Source organism: Colius striatus, chromosome 9, assembly GCF_028858725.1.
Source record: "Colius striatus isolate bColStr4 chromosome 9, bColStr4.1.hap1, whole genome shotgun sequence".
Lineage (NCBI taxonomy): Eukaryota > Metazoa > Chordata > Aves > Coliiformes > Coliidae > Colius > Colius striatus.
In genome coordinates, this window is record NC_084767.1 from 3784765 (window position 1) to 3803249 (window position 18485).

General features: G+C 39.9%; 1 protein-coding gene across 2 annotated transcripts in view; it reads right to left on the reverse strand.

Annotated features, from left to right (window-relative positions):
- Window positions 1-10491: 10491 nt before the first annotated feature.
- Window positions 10492-18485, reverse strand: part of CPEB4 (cytoplasmic polyadenylation element binding protein 4) — a 41075-nt gene continuing 33081 nt past the window's right edge. The window contains exons 4-9 of one of the 2 annotated variants that reach the window (XR_009819305.1): window positions 16193-16282; window positions 15533-15651; window positions 14512-14626; window positions 14132-14313; window positions 13071-13265; window positions 10719-10807 (exon numbers count right to left, since the gene is read on the reverse strand). Coding sequence is in view for 1 of the 2 variants with exons in the window: in XM_062002896.1 (XP_061858880.1) it covers window positions 10580-10807; window positions 14132-14313; window positions 14512-14626; window positions 15533-15651; window positions 16193-16282 (734 nt within the window). In the remaining variant the exon portion in view is untranslated. Of the gene's footprint in view, window positions 10808-13070; window positions 13266-14131; window positions 14314-14511; window positions 14627-15532; window positions 15652-16192; window positions 16283-18485 lie in introns of both variants that reach the window. The other variant, XM_062002896.1, reaches the window with a different exon arrangement.

The window sequence follows — 18485 nt, forward strand, 5'->3', positions numbered from 1 at the left end:
GCTGCTTTCCTCCTGTGGGCCCACCAGAGCATCAGGGCTGCCAAAGCAGTGGTTTTTCTCAGCATCTATATTTATGGAATATGCCTCCACCCTACTAAAACAAGTTCACATGCCTTGTGAGGCACGTTTGGTCCACTTCTCCCAGCAGTGCGTTGCCAGGACTTTGATTTCAAACATAAGTGCAGCTCAGATTCCTTTCCGGATCTGTTGCTACTGAAAACCAGCATCAATGCCACCTGAAATCTGAGCAATCCGCAGAACTGGAAAATTCAGCTGCCTGCTGCTGTTCATCCTCCTTTCTACATGTGTGACCTGCCAGCTAGCCACTTGCTCTGTATTTGTCACTTTGAACAAACATCTCAGCTTTCCACCACATCTTCAACTGCCTAGTTAAAAATAGAGCAGATTCAGCTTTCAGCCCGCACCTCATCACGCTGTTTTGTATTCCAATGTCAAGCTTCTCCAGCTCAGAACTTGCATTGTTTCCTGAAGTCTATTGTTTCAGTTTTACTTTGGCCAAGTGTGCATTATCCTCATCTGTTGACCTTGACTATCGTTTTTAGAATAAAGGTGGTAGCAAGCCTACAGCTTGTGCCAAGGAGAGGGGAGGAAGGAAGGAGCGGATGGGACATCGCTGCGTGCACATCTTGTGATTCCCTGCAAAAAGGAAACTCCTCCTGCTGCTGGAGATTTGTTTTTCTACGAGGCTTCTCTGCAATGGAGTTAAACAAAGTACTCACACGAGTCAACATAATTCAGGCAAGGCAGATTGCTTATTAAACATTACATTATCTTGATCCACTGCAAATTGTGACTACATCTGAAATACGAATCGTAACACTGTTAACAGGGATTTTTACGTGGAAATTATGCTAATTCTGACAAGAGCTACAGTCAAACCTGGTTAATTATACCCTCAGCAGTAGCACAATTACTGTATCTCTTTCGTTTTCACAGAATATTTAGTAAGAGTCACAGGAGTGGGGTATTTTATTAGAATGTGGTTACTTTAGAGAATACACAGGGGACCATTTATTAGTGTGACTTGGGATCGTTATGAAAACAAAACTCACCACTCCTCGTAAATCCAAGCGATGCATTACCCCTTCAGCTTTTGCTTACTTGTAAGGTTTCATAATTTACAACGGATCTCACAGTTAATTATGTAAGCAATAACACAGTGCAGCAGAGAGATAAAATGGCCAGCTGCCATTTTAACACACCTGCATTTCATATTAATGAACCTGCAGATCTCAGATTGCTTTGCAAACCACGCATGTGGGAATCGCTTCATCCGCACCAGTCATAAGGAAAGACATATTTCCCCATTTCTCCATGCTGGGCATAAAAATATTTAGCTGGCTATAAACTAAGTTTGTTACATAAAAGCCTGAGCTTCCCCTTGAGAGACTTTCCAATCACTGAGAAGATGCACAGATTTTATAATCAAAACCCAAATCGCCAAGACTGAAACCCCTGGCTTAGAAGAATTCTGTGTTACAGCATTTAGACAGAGGCTGCTATCTGAAATAAAACTACAGAGGAAACTCAAAAAGGCAAAATCAGTGCTGAAGAATACAGCAGAGTTAAGCACCCTTATTTCCAGGAAGGACTTACAGTCAAGTGGATACAGCAGAAGGCAGGCAAGGACTTAAATTGTCTCTGACTTCACTTCTGCATGTAAATGTGCGAGTTATTGGTGTTTAATGACGACATCCTTTGTTTCCAAATCAGATACAGTAAACCTTTAACCAAATTTTGGGCTGTGATACGAAACATTACTGCTGCTATTCCAGGGTGCGTGCAGTTAGACCCTATGTGAACACACACAGATGAAGAAGTTCAGTCCTACCTGCAATAAACCTCCAGATACTCTTCTGTCACGTCCTAGAAGAATACTGGTTAAGTACAAGACACAAAAAGCAGAAATCACTAAGTCACCCTCAGATTCAGTAGTAATGTAGGTCTCTCAAGACCATCTGTCTGAGCACAGAAAGCTCACGCTTTCTTTGCTTCTCTTCTGAAATCTAACATGATCTCAGGCCAAAGTGCGCCTGCAGGCAAACGTAATCACCAGTACCTCTGTCTACGTATGTGTGTATACATACTTATATATATATGAGACAGTATTCTTTAACTACAGTACAAATACCACTAAAAAGGCTTATTCCTCAGCAGTAAGTTCACTTTGTAATGGTATTAGTGTCTTCACAGAACTGTTCCAGATACTGAGTATTCACTCCCTCCCAGCCCCCAGAGACATAAGGATGCTGCCAGAAAAGGAACAGAGCAGGGCTTCTGTCTCCAAGCGCTGCTAGCTCTGCAGAGAAAACTGAAGCAGTCACTGCTTTGTTCTGCCATCACATTCCTCCAAAGGCATCCCCCTGTAAAAGCAATGCTTGAGCAAATTTTCTTGCAACTGACTGAAGAGCTGAGTTGATTCTGCCAGTGTGTACAGAGCAACATCTGTCTGGGAACAGCTGGCCCGCTGAAGCAAAGCTGGGGGCTACTGTCTGCTGCTTACAGTGAGAATGTTCCTCAAAAACCTAAGAAATGGCATTTATCTCACTGAAAGAAAATTCAGAAACACTTGGCATGAATGTACCCGCCCCCCCCCCCCCCCCCCCCACGTGCTCAAAGCAGCAAGCACTGTCTTGAAAAATGACACTTTGCTAACTAGACAACTTCATGCTTTCACATGCCCAGCGAGGCAGCAACAATCACTAAGCAAACTGATCCTGGTTCATGAGTCAGCAGCAAAGTGAGATGGTGATTTAGATTGAGCAAACATTTTCTGGAGAGGTTTTTTTTTTGTAATGGGTTGCTCTATGTGTGAATTGTGACCCTTCCACAGATTACAAAAGCGTGTTAAGAGTTACCAAAGGCACATAGTGTGTGTCAACTGCACCCTACACCATCAGTCTGCCATTTAAGTGATACCAATGCTTTTCCTTCACACAAAAAGCACAGCAACTCACCCTGCCAGGCAGTTTAGGAATGAAAAGAAAAAGCCACATAGCCATGATAAAACTAAAGACTGTTTGAAACTTTAATGCAAAACCATGTTCTCAGTGACCCTTTACCTGTGTTGTGTTCAGGTGATTTAATCTCAGCTTTCATGACTCACCAAAATTACATTTCAGAAAGAAAAACATAAACCTTATATCTTTGTTTTATATATACAGAGAGGCATGTGAGCTTTTGACTAGTAAATTGTGTGAAGGAACGTCAACAGAACAGTAGCACACTATGGTCTCCCAAAGTCCACAAACGAGGTGACCAAGGGAGATTCCCTTGGCGATACATTCAAACAAATCAACATTTAGTACTAAATTGTCTGTCTGAGAAGCCCTAGAAAAAGAGAGCAAGTTACAGTTCCTATGCCCTGGAAACAGACATGTTTGGTAACATTCATCAGAGCATCAAGTTCCAGAAAGACTTTCTCCCCATCTTCAGTGGGGAGCTCAGTAATATGTGCAGAGCATCAATACAGCCCCCCCACACCCCCTTCAATTTCTGTTACTGCAAAGACAGCTATGAGTATATTCTTGTCCCAAAGGCTCCTTTTTCATTCTGACAGACTGAATCAGCTTATTTTACACAGAGGAAGGGATGTCAGTGTTTTCTCCTCATCTATCCTGAGGCTATTATTTGTCTTATATTTCCTGCAGGCAGGGAAATGTGCATTTTGGATTGTGGCTGAGTGAGCTTTCATAGCACTGAATAAATGGCAGCTGGAGAGTCAGGACAAACAGTAAAAACTGTCCAACAACGTCTTGACAGCCAAGAGGCTGTCTTTAAAATATACCTTAGCCTTCAAATCCGTATGAGATGGGCTATCCATCCCCACTCAAGACTTCTTCACTGATGTGGAATGTAGCAGTTCATTTAGTCAAAGTAGTTCCCAAGAGAAAGCTGGTGGCTGTGCTCGACAAGCAGTTTGTGCTGGAAGAAAACGGTTGATATTCATGTACTGTGGAAATTCTGAAGTTCCACCCCTCAGGCATCCCTCCATCTTCTGGAGTCTGCCTGGAGCATGTATTTATAGTTTCAGGACAAAGTGAAACCCAAAAGGCATTTGTTATATCATCTTTCCTAGAAAGTTACTTCTCAGCAATTCAGAACCAGCCAAGGCCACCACTACCAACGGTGATTAACTTCAGTTCTGAATGCTACAGACTTCTGGCATTCCACCTTATTGAGTTGAATTTTTTAGCCTCTGCCTATGTAGTAACATTTCATTTATTAAGCATTCAACAAAGTATTTTGTAGTCTTCATGTAGGAAATTTCAGAATGAATACACACATCCCCAGCTGCAAATCAGATGCTGTATCCTGACAAACACCTCTAAGTTTACAGCATTTGGAAGTGAAATCAGCCAGGGAGTGCCTTGTTTCTCAAGGACACCACTAATTTCACCACCGTGGCATCAAAAGACTTAAACCCCCCATATCCCAGGACCAAATTTCAAGCCTATTGTACTTGTTAAAAAACATTATCAGATAAACCACTGATAAGCACATGCTTTCTAAGAGACCATTTGCACTTAAAAACGAGGTCAAGAACTTGTTATCACGTTGGGAGAGGCTCAACTATGGCTGCTTCCTAACAATACCCCAATGCAGAGAACAGCAGAGAACAGAGAGATAAGGCTTCCCTTACCAGCCAAGTCACATGCTAAGAACTGGTCAGTACTGTCTGGTGCTGTTTGGCTGGCACAAACCCCAGCACGGAGGAATTCATTATCCACTGGACAGACAACTGCATCTGCAGCCTCTCAATCTCTGATCCAAAGCACACCAGCCCTTTCTGTTTAAATAGCCATTTTAACAGTTTGGAAGTATATGCAGGGAGTCACCAGCTAAACTTTTCATTCTTGTTTAAAAAGTTTCTGAAAGCATCAGTGTCTGAGTTTGCATCATCTGAGGCCAGTGAGAAATGAGTGATGAGCACGTGGGCAGAACTAACCCCACGCTTGCTCGGTTTTTTAAAGTCTGAAGCACCCACAGCAAAGAAGGATACTCAACCTCCATTTAGCATTTACAACACCATTCCTTAGATGATGGCCCCAGAGATAGTAGCTCAGAGGACAACAGCTAAGTGCTGGTTCAGTGCAGTGAGTTGATTCCTACTGCAGTGCTGCATTTTGGGCCGCAGCTTTTTTTCACAAGGTACCTGTGCATATGCCAACTCACAGTTCATTTAGCAGAGCAACTTCCAGCCCAATCACAATTATATTTCACTGAAGTTTATCTCTTTGTATCACAGTAAGAACACAAAGAAAGCTGGGGGAATTCCTACCTACTGGGGATGCAAAACTCTTGAATCCTTTATGTATGGTTCCATTTGAATAGCCCTTAAAGGGCAGATACATAAAGCTGTAACACTTCACCAGACTTCTTTGACATTTCAAGTTTAGGTACTTTAAATTAAAGGCTGACACCAGCAAAGCTCTTTAAAATGCCAGACTATTCCCTTCTGCAAGTATCACATCACAACCATGAAACAAATGAAAAAGAATCCTTGTCTGTCCACGCCTTGCTTGGCTCTATCCTGGCCCTAGTCTGGTTATCTTTTTGTCCCAGCTGCACACTGTGGCTTCAGACTTACAAGATGGGCCTCAGCGCTATTCTTCTCATTGAGGACATCACCTGCCCAATTACCTTGATTTCACAGCTGTGCATTGGTATTCATCTGTGACTATGAATTAGATGCAGAGAGCATGAAGTAGAAACAAGGGACCCAACTACAGTCCTTGGGCTAGGCTGTTGTGCTCAAGGCTGTGCAAAAAAATAGACATGGTCGTGCTGAAGCTGCTGAAAGGCTTTTCCAAAGCTACATGTGATGTCCAACAAACACTCAACAAGCACCCGATTCACAAAATGAAGTAGTCAGTATTCACATTCCCTGAAGACAACATCTAGACACAAGCAGTAAGGGGAGTTGTTCTTCCAGTTCAATTCAGTTCAACAGAGAGCAGTTCCACAGGCCTCTCGGCATCGCCCTTTCCATTTCTGCAGCACTGCACGTTGATTTTGTACCAATTCAGTGTCCAGGGTACTCACACCTCTCAGGTGATAGGTTATATTCTCTCTCACACCCCCCTCCCAACACCATGCTCCACCTTTCAACCAGATAGGGACTACAGAACTCAGCCTAAAGCACTTCACACATCACAAAGCCAGACACACATCCCCTACACTTCATCACAAGCACTTCCCGGAGCCCCTCTGTGAGCTTCAGCCACACAGGAGCCCGGTTCCACAGCAGGTTTCAAAGAGAAAGGTTAAGGAGAGCCATTGAGTTAAAAGTTTTATTCATTCAACATCTCACATTACAAATATTTAAAAATTATATGCATACTGGTATAAATAGTCATTTGCAAACTATTTAATAACATTAATTTTCACTAGCACTTCAACAAATGAACTCTTTAAAAAAAGTAACTTGTGTTATATAACTTAGAGTAGAACATACAAAAATATGAACTTAAACGTGAAAATGACTTTAATAAAAAAATGAATTACCCTTATTTAAAATGCTATAATAAATACTACAACCTCCCCATACACAGTAAAAACTATATGGAAATTCAGCCAAGTAGTACAATTAACTGACATACTTAAATAATTTTTCCTTCTGATAATATGAGCAATACATTGGGGGGGGGGGGGAAAAAACAACCAACATATTAGGGATTAGTAAAAACTAGACACCCACTTGCTAAAAGTTTCACTTCCAAAAAATATAACAAAAAAATCTGATGAAAATTATAAAAACTAATTATACTTTAAAATTTAAAAATATAAAAAATAAAAGAGTTGAATACAATATTGTCCCAATTCTTACAATGCTATCACAGTAGCTTTAAAATAAGATAATAAAATAAAGCAAATGACCAAAACCTTTTATTCCACTTTTTTTTTTTAAAAATAATCTCAAATTTACATTAGTAGAAAGATTGATTTCTGATTCTTTTCTTTAGAAACACCAGCAAGAAAGAGGATTCACTAGAACAGTAGAAAATGACATTTTTAAATGTCTGCAATTAAAAACAAAGAATTACACTGCAAAGATCTTCCAGAAGTCTGAAATAGGTATTGCACATAACTTGAAGTTAACTTGCCACAATTCATCACATTCAAGTTTTAAATCACCTTTGAACAGAAGGTTTTAACTCTTCAAAAACAAAAGGGGTGAATTATCAAGTCTTTCCAACAGCATCCTTATAAAACGCTAAATTCATTCACTGCAAGTTTCAAATTTGCATTCTGCAGAGGTCTGTGTATGGAGAAGTATATGCTATACCAAAAAGCAGGGGGCAGTGGGGATCCTTTACATATAAAATAATCAGAAACACTTTATTTTACATTGCAAAAATAACCATGTAATTACTCTGTAACTACATTGTAAGTACACGGCCGGTGCCATGCTAGTGTGATAAAACTACATGCTTATCATTAACCCCTTTGCAAATCGAAGTGATACCCTAAAGCCTGGTAACCCTATTACATGTTAATTATGTTTGGAGCTGGCTAAGTGGTAACCCCAACCACAAGTCCCATGTAATCCGAAGGACATGTAATCGCTACTTAAGTACAGAGTAATGTATATAATTGTTTATGCCCTGTAAATCGAAGTGTAACCAAATAATCTGTAAACACGCTTGTCACACAATCACGAGTGAATATTAGTAGAATAACAATTTCTTACATTAGTCATGCATACTAACATTACATGCCTGCCACCTAGCAGGCTCTCTTTTACTCTTTAAATATAATTTAAAAGAGCAGACAACGTTTCTGCAAACACCTAACATCAATTTCGTATTCATATTAAAAATGGCTAAACATTCACCAAAAACGGCTGCATTTGTGTCTAGTTTTAAAAACTCAGTAAGAAGCAGTAGACAATTTCGATGGTTCTTTGCTTGTAAATTTCTACACTATGCATTTAAGTTTCATGGGTCTAAAGACAGTGTCATTTGTCACTTTCATGCTTTTTTATTTTCTTCTTTAATTCTCAACTTTACATATACTATTTCTTAAATTATATGTAACACCAAATACCTGGTGCTGGGCTAAGATGTTTAAGCAACATGCTTTCTTTTCTCTGCAGATTCTAAAATAGCATTGCCAGTGCACAACATCCATAATTCAAAATGTATGCAGAGCACTGAAATGTATAAAAAGCAGAATATAAGAAAATAAAATTTATTAAAATTATTTATATTAAAAAATGAAGTATATGAAGATCTCTCAGTAATAAAAGTACAAAAAGCTACTCTTTGCAATATGAAAAATTGAGGTATTGCATAAAGAGATATCCCGTCAGTGAAAAGTGTGCCTAAAAATGCTCACTGTTGGAAAAACAAGATATACAAAAGTAGTGCATAACAAATATACATTATGTGCATGACAAAATAAGTTAGCTACAAAAACACTGTACCGAAATTCAGCAGGTCATGTACAAAGGGAAAATTATTATTCAAAGCTAGTTCTCAAACAGTGTTATTTCTTGTAATGGTAACCCATCTCACCTGTTCACCGGGTAGGATCGGCACAATAGCACACCCCAAGCCACCTACAAGCATTAAAAAAACTAAAGGAACATTCCAACTATAATTATGTACTTCAGAGAAAAAAAAGGTCCCTGACAATCTACACAAGAGCACTCTGCATTTGCATTACTGTTGTCAATATTTTCAGGGATTTCATTAAAAGCAGCTCCCTTTCTATACTTGACTAGTAGACAGCAAATGTCTCCATTTTGACCTTTGGAACTTGGTAAGGTATAGTTCATTAAAGCCTGTATTGAAAATAAAAACTGCTTCTCATAAAGATAATCTGGGCTAAGGGAAGGGGATGAGGGGGGGCCAGCAAAGGCTTCGAGAATGGAGCAGATGTTTTCCAAGCAGTGCAGAGGCAAGTCTTTGGTTTGAGAGAATCTGGGATGGTACCGTGCCCCTCGGGGCAGTTCACAAGATTGCCACTGAACCGGGTTGTTTGCACACTGCTAAATAATCATTTGAGAAGTTGGCCACAGGGCATTAGTTCAAAAAGTAACAAAAATAATTTTCAGAACTACTCCTTCATTCAGCTATTTCAAACTAAACCCCTGCACCCACTCTTGTTTATCATTCAATTAACATGTACTCTGTTAATGCTTCTCAAGGTAGAACTCATGTATAGTAAAGCAGGCATTAACTTAGCAACGTTGGCACTTCAAATACCTGTGTTTCTTTATTCCCCTACATTAAGTTCTGAAGAGGTGGAATCTTAGTTGGGATTCTTTCTACAGGAAGAGTAAGAAAGGCATATGCACACTCGCACCATTTCAGGCACAAAACCAGAAAACAGTGCAAAAGACGACTTGGAAACTACTTGGGTTCGTGCCTTCTGTTACAACTAAGTTAGAGGGTGTTTAAAACTAACTTGACATCCAAGATGGGAAACGAATAAGCAGCCAATTTTAGTTTGTGTGACACGATGGAATATCAAAACTTCAGTAAAAATCAGTGATATCCATGAGGTATCTCTAGGTTTTCCACTTTTTCATGTCAAAATGGAGAGCAAAGGCTGGCCCCTGATGAATGTTAGTACATTAGGATATAGAGTTATATATAGCCATCAAAAATAAAATCTATACATTTATCCTTCAGAAGAGGAAATGCCAGTTAACTAGTTGTCATTACTCTAGCTTTGGTAGGATTTCTAGGGCTGTAACCAGACGATTGAATTCTCTTAACGAAAAAACAAACAAAAACAAAAGTGCACTCCCCCCTCAGTAGTAACTTTACTCAACTTTTACATTCAGGAATTCTTAAAAAGTAATCATTTTGATGAAAATATAGTAAGCTCTGCCTATCTCATTAGTAATTTGGATGTGGGTGGTAGTCAGAGGCACAGTCAGATACACACTGAGCTAAATTTTCAAGCCTCAAAACCCTTAACAGATTTGGTATTTTTTACAAGACCATTACTATAATGCTGCTTCAACTTTGCTCATGCTTTTTTTTTTTTTTGCTTTAAACATGCTCTTTCCTGTTGGTTGTTAAACGCTAACTTCATCTGTTGCTGGAAAAATCTGAAGTCAAAACAAAAAGAGAGGCAAAAAACAGGCTTCCCTGGGGGAAAAGTGTCAGAACAGACTGATAGTGTTATTGGTACACGGATAGTCTAATAAAAGTATTCTTAAGTTCTTTATCAACAATAATTTAATTAAAAAATCAAAATACTCTATTGTTTCAATTCTCTTTTCTTAATATTTTTCTCTCCTCTAAGAAAATGTTGCGTGGAATTAAGTGTTCTCTCGGTAGTAAAGACAAGAGAACGCGACTCACTCGCAACATGTTATCAATACGAAAAGGAGTTCCCAATACAGTTTTCAATGACAAGATTCTACAAAATACCCATATGATAGGTCATTCTTTCATTATACTATTGTTAAATTACAGACTACTACAAAAGGACATGCTATCTTGAATAAGAGAAAGGGGAGGGTGGGGGGTAGGGACAATCAGGATAACAGAAGAGTGCACTTAATTTGAGGCCTGCATATGAGCACTGCAGTGATCATTTAGTTCCAGCGGAATGAAATATGTCTTGGGCGATCTCCTCCCTCCTTCACCAGGGGCTTGTGGAACTCCCTGCCAGCGCGTGAATGGATAGCAGCCCAGCAATATTCACAGTAATACTGCAGACAGGTAACGTTAGCACAGAAAAATGGAGCGAATTTTCCACCGCAACGGGCCCCCTGACATTCATCGCAAAGCTGATCATCCAAGACATATGGCTTAACTTCCACCTGCGGCCAGAAAACGAGAAGAAAGTTGACAAAAGGCAATGACAGTTCCACGGTGTCTGTTCTCTGTGTTCTAAGCAGGACCCCTAAATTACAGTTCTACAGTGGGGGACAACCCACTCAGGAATCTTCTCCCTCATTACATGCAATCAGCGTCATTAAACACCCAAAATTACAGGCACTTAACAAAAACAATCCTGCTCCCACTGCCCTACCCAGAAAAAAACCCCAGAAACCAATGCTTACCATCATCATCACATATGATGGATCACTTACAGGACTGATACACAGGTTCACATCAAACCCCTGGAGAATTCTGGGGCAGGGGTTATTTTTAAGTACAGGGATGCACAGTTAAGCTCCAACCCTTCCAGGTAGGAATGTAAACTGTTTACACCACACTGCAACAGCAGATTAAATGTGCATGTGGGCTGCAAAAATTTCAATGACTGCATTTCCAACTTGAAAAAAATTCATTTATTATCTTAACAAACACCACATTTCTCTCTTCTTTTTTTCTGTGGCTTTCTCGTCTCAGCAAAAGGAAAGCCACCCAATCATGTTGGGATCAAATGAGAAGCTTAACGTGGGTCTGATGCCCACCTACACTGCTGCTGGCATTAAGGGCCAGATGATGAGCAGTAATTCAGTACAGCAGACAAGAAAGGAGAAGAAAAATTTCTTCAAGATCTTAACTGATAATGACTCATAGGAACTTACCAGCTGGTGCTCCAAGGATACTTCTACACTGCAACATCTGCAGGCTACTAGCTTTTAATCTAGCTATTTGCATACCAAAACCAAGCCTGCTCTACTGTGGCCTCCAAAACCCTGCTCCCAGCACTCCAGAGTGCTTTCTCTGTGACATGAGGCAAAGCCTGCTACTCACACTATCCAAGCTGGCTACAGCACAGCTTGTTTAGACATGCCTACATGTTTAAATCACAACTGCAGCACTGCCATCCCCTAAAGGCTCAGATTCACCTCAAAACCCTTGATCATCTCCATTCCTCAGCTCCACAGAACTGTGAAAGGTCCATGTGACAGATCAGACGTGTAACACAAAACTTCACGTTACAGAAGTATAGGTCAAACTTACTGTTCTAGAACTGTTTGTGAGCCTGTTCTGAAGCTCATTTCATTAGATATTTTCACAAACATTTCCAGCTCTGCCGTTGACCTGTTACCTTGCTGTTAATCTGTTACCTCTGAATCTGGCTTAGGGATGCTCCCTTCTGTATCTCACAAGCCTGAGAGGTTTGCCGGCTCATTCAAAGGAGGACATTCACCAGTTCCTGTGTTTTTCAACTTACACAATTTTATTACAGAACAGAACACTGGAGTACTACTTTGATGCCATTTGTGCTTACACTACATATAAATCACTTGGAGATAGTACATCAGCCTTGTTTTATTTTAACCTCGGGCTTTTTTCTTCTTCCACTGCTAGAGCTGCATGTCTTAAACACCTCTTCATGCCAGAAGAATGAATTTGTAAAAGGGCAGAGGCACACAAATCTTCCTAACACCATATTCTCCCTTCCTCACTTAGTTTGCCACGTAGTTTGAGGTTGGGTATTCATTGCTGAGTGTTGTCTTCTGCAAGAGGAAAACCTACAAACATACTGTGCAGGCCTCCTTAACGTGGCAGTTCTGCTGCTCTGACAGATTTACTCAGACATATTCAGAGGCCCAAGTACAGCACAGGTAACCACACCTCTGCTTGCTTTTGCCTGTTACTGCAGGACTGTGTTTTGGCTAAGTTTGGAACCTGTAGATGTTAATCCTCAGTGCATTTCTCCGGTGAGTGCCGAAGTGCACGTGCCAAACACGGCCTGCAACTGTTATTTTGCTAGGTGTAGTGAGAGTCCCAGCTACACAGAAAAAGCTTAAATTACAGCAACTTCACCAGGCACACTCAGGGTGGCAGCACCATCAGAAACCCTGCAGTGGTGGGTGCTGCAAGCCACTGAGCGCTGAATTTGCATTACCTGTTGGAAGGGCACACCCTTCAGCAGCACCTCCTGGCTTAGAGGGAATCCTTTCTTCTTCTAATTTTATTTGTATTTTTTACACTTACTGTACACTACTGTTGTCCTTTTACCTCTCTCATGTGCCCAACCAGTCCTATAACGAAACCTCTGTGCACTTATCTCCTCACTTTTCTTCTGAACTACACATGAAATGGGGAAATAAGGAAGAGAGGCAGGAGAGAAAAAAGGGGAAATGGATTGCAAAATCTTTGCTAGAGTTCACAAGTACTTACTTAAATTTGTTGTCCCACCAGCTTCAATGGACCTATTCACCCAAGTGTCTGCTTATGCAAGCAGAAGTTGCACAAGGGCAGCCCAAATTATTTGTTCAAAGCTGTACAGAACTTATTTCAGAGCCAAGATTAGAAGAATGACATTCCAGTTTGCAGGCCCACGGTCAAATTGTTGTTACAATTCTTCTATTCAAGCTTTATAGCCAAAGTAGAAGTGAAATGATAATCAGCTAACCAGCAAAGTTAGGGGTTTTTTTTCTCTGTAATCACTATTAAATTAAGATCAATAATTACAGGCATGTAAGAAAAATCCAGAGACAAAGCATGAATTAGAATGGTAGATGTAATGATATGAGTTTCTCAAAATTCTGGCCTGAAGATCACATGTGGCAAAGTCACATTTTATACAGATGAAGAGGGCAGAGGTAAGCAAGCTGAAGATCTATTTGGCACATTCCTTTAATTTACAATAATAATAATAATAGTAATAATTTTCATTCTACTAAGTATTATAATAAATAAATCAAATAACCAGAAAAGCCTTTACATAAACTGTGGAGGCTATGAAGCACACTAACGAGTTAGTCATTAGTGCATTACTATGATGCTCTTTAGAACACCCAGCACACAATGTGCAACATTAGGGCCACATTCTGCCCACTCTCTCAAAAGATGCAGAACGGGAGTAAGAACTTCTCCATCCTTGGCAGATACCTTACTGCCTGACGTTATACAAACACTGCGAGTGCAAATACTTGCAGTGGGAGTATATGACAAGTGCAAGAGTCTTATGAAAGGGCAAGGCAGCTGATATGCTTCCCATTATGCTAAGCAATTTGAGAAAGCCTGCTTCACAGTTGCCTCCCACGTTCCAGAAGCAACAGCTCTCTTACCACCTCCTTCATTTTTATTCTGTGTTGTATCTAAGTGGCACAATCTAGCCCGAAATATGCAATTAATCTGATATAACATTTACAGTCTTCGCAGCGACACACATTTACATGGAAAAGCATTTCTAGAGAAAGCACTGAACAAAAATAGAACGCACTTGAAGGCCTTACCCGTTTATCTATCTCTCCATGCTGCAGCTGAACAAAGCGAGCGCTGATAGCAGCTATGTAACTCTGTTGATTAGAAAACGCAACCCGCCCAGCTCCTTTTGGGTACTTCAGCTCAGGGTCTGTGTCGATTCCAGCATAGCACACCCCTCCGTACAGACGATCCATTATCATTGCAAGTTCCACTAAACCAGAAAGGAAAACCAAAGAGGGATGTAGGTTGGGCAACGTTTCTAAAAGCAATAAATGAAACAGCCCGTTTGTATTCATGTCCCCTGCTATAGAAGTGTTCAGAACACTTGACATGTCCCTTGCTGAAGTAACTTGCTTCCCCTGCTGCTCCCCAAATCAGACAGCCCAGTGCTGTGGAACACACACTGTACCTGCTCGTAAAGGCCGAGGAACACCACCAACAAAAATGGTTTTTCGTGGGTCAAGAGGCTGTGAACCATCCATAACAAAATCACTATCACTAAGGTTCCAAGGCCGGATCTGAACCTATGGACAAAAAGCCTTTTGTTTTTTAACCATTCACAATTCAAAGTATCTCAGTAATAGAAATTGAAACAGTATCCTATGAAGAAGAAATCCTCTTAGACAGTTGTACATTCTAAACTCTTTTCTACTTGTTCAGCAATCACTTCTCAAAATGAAACGGTAAATAAGCTCTAATTCAGACCACTTGATCATACTGAATTTCACCACTTCCTTGTTACACAAATTTCTTGGAAAAAAAGCTCACCCTCTACTTGTACATTTACTTAATCATGAGTGAACTGTGCTGCACAACCCACATTGGCATGAACATATCGACCCCACTCGCCTTGCTCCAGCCCAGTGTAAGCACCAGACTAGTGTTATCTCAATGCAACAGGCTCCAGTGTCCCAAAGTTGTGTATTTACTATGCACAACTTTGTATTTACCTACAGCTGGCCAAATTTGAAGTACAGGAATACACCATGAGTCTCTCTTAACTATTACCAGGCTTGCATCAGTCCCAGAACCATCCGTGCTAATAATTAACAGTTCAAAGTCATCTTACGGGTTTTTTTTGGATTTGATTTGTCTCTGTCAAAGCATCTTACACGTGACATTCAGACAATACAAGTTGGGCATCAATAAGTGGTGTAAAATGTCTCTCTGGAAATATATTTCTTAGATTAGCAATGGTGAAATCTAGTGAACTTATTTTTCTAACACAAATGAGGATTGTAACTAGGCTAAAAAAAGTTCTTAAGTGTCTAATTTAGAACTAAGGAAGTTAGTCTTGACTTTTGAGGACTTACATTTGACACCTTAAAGAAATTTAAACATTAATACTCTGAAGACAAAAAAAAATGCATCTAAAGAACAAGTTGTGGTTATCATACAGGAATTGTGCAGGTCCTGACAATTCTACCTACCGGTTTGTCTTTGATAGTGGGGCTGGAAACACAAAGATAGAGTTTTCCATCTTCTTCAATACATGCATCAATCAGTGCCTGTACAGAGCTTTCATCTTGGAACAGCAAAAATGCATATCCTACAACAGGGAAAACAAACACCAAATTTGTCTACAGGATAACAACCCAGAATTTTGCTTGGCACTATGTCATCATGCACCCATACATTAAAAGGGACAAACTTTAAGATGATCTCACACATTCCCAACCCATCCTCCTGCAAATTGAGAGATACGGAGAAAAACAGGGAGCTGCTATCAGCACACTATCTCCCTATTTCCATAAGTCACAGCTGTAGAAGTAAACCTTCCAGGATGGTAGTTAATATAAGGTATAAACCCTGCAGGGAGCATTTAGTTCCTTTCAAGAGGGCTACTAATGACTATTATTACAAAAATGAAGAACAAAAGAGTGAGAAAACCAAAAATGGAACAAAATCCTTTTAGTGGAGAGCAACTGCAAAGCCACATTCCAAATTCCACCATTTGTAACAATCCCAAGGATTCAACATTTTTTCCCCTAAACATCTGTCATTGTCACAAAAATCTTGTCTAAAATGGAGTCTTGTCAAGAAAAAACAATTCTAAAATGCTCATATGTGATTGGTTCTCAGATATTTACCTTTAGGAGGAAAATAAGATTTGCTCTCTGCTTTGTGTGGCCAGTCCACAATCAAAGGTCCAAAGCGACGAAAACTAGCAGTGATCTCATCTGGAAAGAGAGAAAGGAAAAGGCACAAATTGAATTGCAAATAAACCGAAAGGAATAAATTTGAAGAACTTTAATTTCAGCTAGCTTCATCCTAGAAATAAACATTCTGTGACCCTAAATGTTCAGCAAAGCTCATAGCAAAGCTTACCAGTTAATGAAGAATCTTTATGATAAGTCAGAACACACCTTAGAAAACAAGACAGGTCAAAGATCAAGGTTTTCTGTCTATTGATGATTATAAATAAAAGCTTCTAACCCTCTAATTCAAGGAAACATAGTCACTGCATCTATACAGTTGTAATAACCCAGCTTCAAAGAGTTTGGAGACAATTTGCTGACTTGCTGGTAAGCATCAATTCTGACAATATGTCTTATAATTGCAGAGAGATTGAGAAAAAATGAAGAGACTATCACAAGACTCAGCTATGACTCTTCATATCCTACAGAATGGTAGGGCTTGGAAGGGACCTTTAGAGATCATCTAGTCCAATCTCTCTGCAGAAGCAGTTTCACCTAGATCAAGTCACACAGGAACATGTCCAGGCAGGTCTTGAAGACCTCCAAGGAAGGAGCCTCCACACCCTCCCTGGGCAGCCTGTGCCAGGGCTCCCTCACTGAAACAGTGAAATAGTTTTTTCTTATGTTTAAATGGAACATTTTGTGTTCCAGCTTCATCCCATCACCCCTCATCCTACTATAGAAAAAAGGGATGTCCCAACCTCCTGACACTCACCCTTTAGATGTTTGTAAATGTTAAGATCTCATGCCAGTGCCCCATGTGCAAACCCTGAGTTTGATCTCAGACTATCAGAGTAACCTTGCCAGATGTAGCTACATAATTTTACAGGTGATGGTAAGAACATCTGACCATCTCAAGAAGCAATTCTTGCAGCCATTTCAATTCTGCCTTTGACCTCAAATTACTGGTGTAAATGTGCATACGCTAGTTCCATAGAAGTCTTCCAGTTGCAATCTCCTGCTCGAAAATAGGTGATTATTGCCTTTTTCTTCTCCACAAGGACACTCCAACTAGTTAAAGTTCTTTCAACAAGAATGTTTCATTAAAAGACTGACAGAAGAAGAAACTTGACATTGCTGAAGTGTCATACTAATACATCAGCACACGGCTGTGGTATTACAAGGCTTTCTAGACTAGCTGGAGGTTCCTAATAACCAATTTAGAGGATTGTCCCCATCCTCAAATTCTGTTAGAAATCTGAAAAGGTGTTACTAATTATGTCTTTTTCTTCAGTTTGTTTACACTCTTGGATGACATTTCTAATAAAATCACACTGACAAGCCACTGTACTGACAGCTTCTCTGTAAACTACAGCTCATCAGGAACCTATACAGCAATGGCTGTGTGTCAAGGTTACATGCTGATGAAGATATAGACCAAGGAGAATAATACTTACTATGTATCCATTCTTAACATAGATCTCTCTTCAGAACTGCACTAGACATAAATTGAATGTTAAAGCATAGACATAAAACGCTCTCAAGAAACAGGATCAGAAACATCTCAAACCTTCAGCTGTGCTGCAGATTTTAAATCACACGCTCCTTATTCTAATTCACACATGTGCATTTAACAGGAAGAGTGCTGACAGAAGCAGCACAAAAAATTCAAGCATCCTAGCACAGGTTTAGGAAAGGTCCTGTCCTTCAATAACTAGGGCCCAGAGAGACCAAACTATTCATGTGCTCATCTGCTTTTAAAACCACAGAGGTGAATAAGTTAAAAAACAAACAAAACTCTAACAATAACAGACCATAAGATCACTTTTCTTCCTGTAAATGCCATGTTATATTTGACCTTTTAATAATAAGGTAGCTCCTTCTGTTTGACATGAAAGTCAAGTTGTCACATCACAGAAGTACATGCTGCAGTGCTATACAGTTTCTCTCCCTGACACAGAAAGAGGGTATTAAAACGATTTTGTGGTTAAGAAAAAGCAACTTTTCAGATCTATTGTTGCTGTAGTTCTTTTCACCAATAGCCCAGCATGCTCATACATACAGACAGAGAACTCTGGTGAAATAAAGCTTCACATTTGTGCATTTTATTTCTATATATATATGTAATTTTTCTTCTTTTTTTTTTAATAACAGTGGCAGTATTGGGTCATCTCTGTGTGACAGACCCACCACAAATTCCTAGTTCCTCTCTGTATACAACTGCCTCTGTACAGAGTAACTCCCG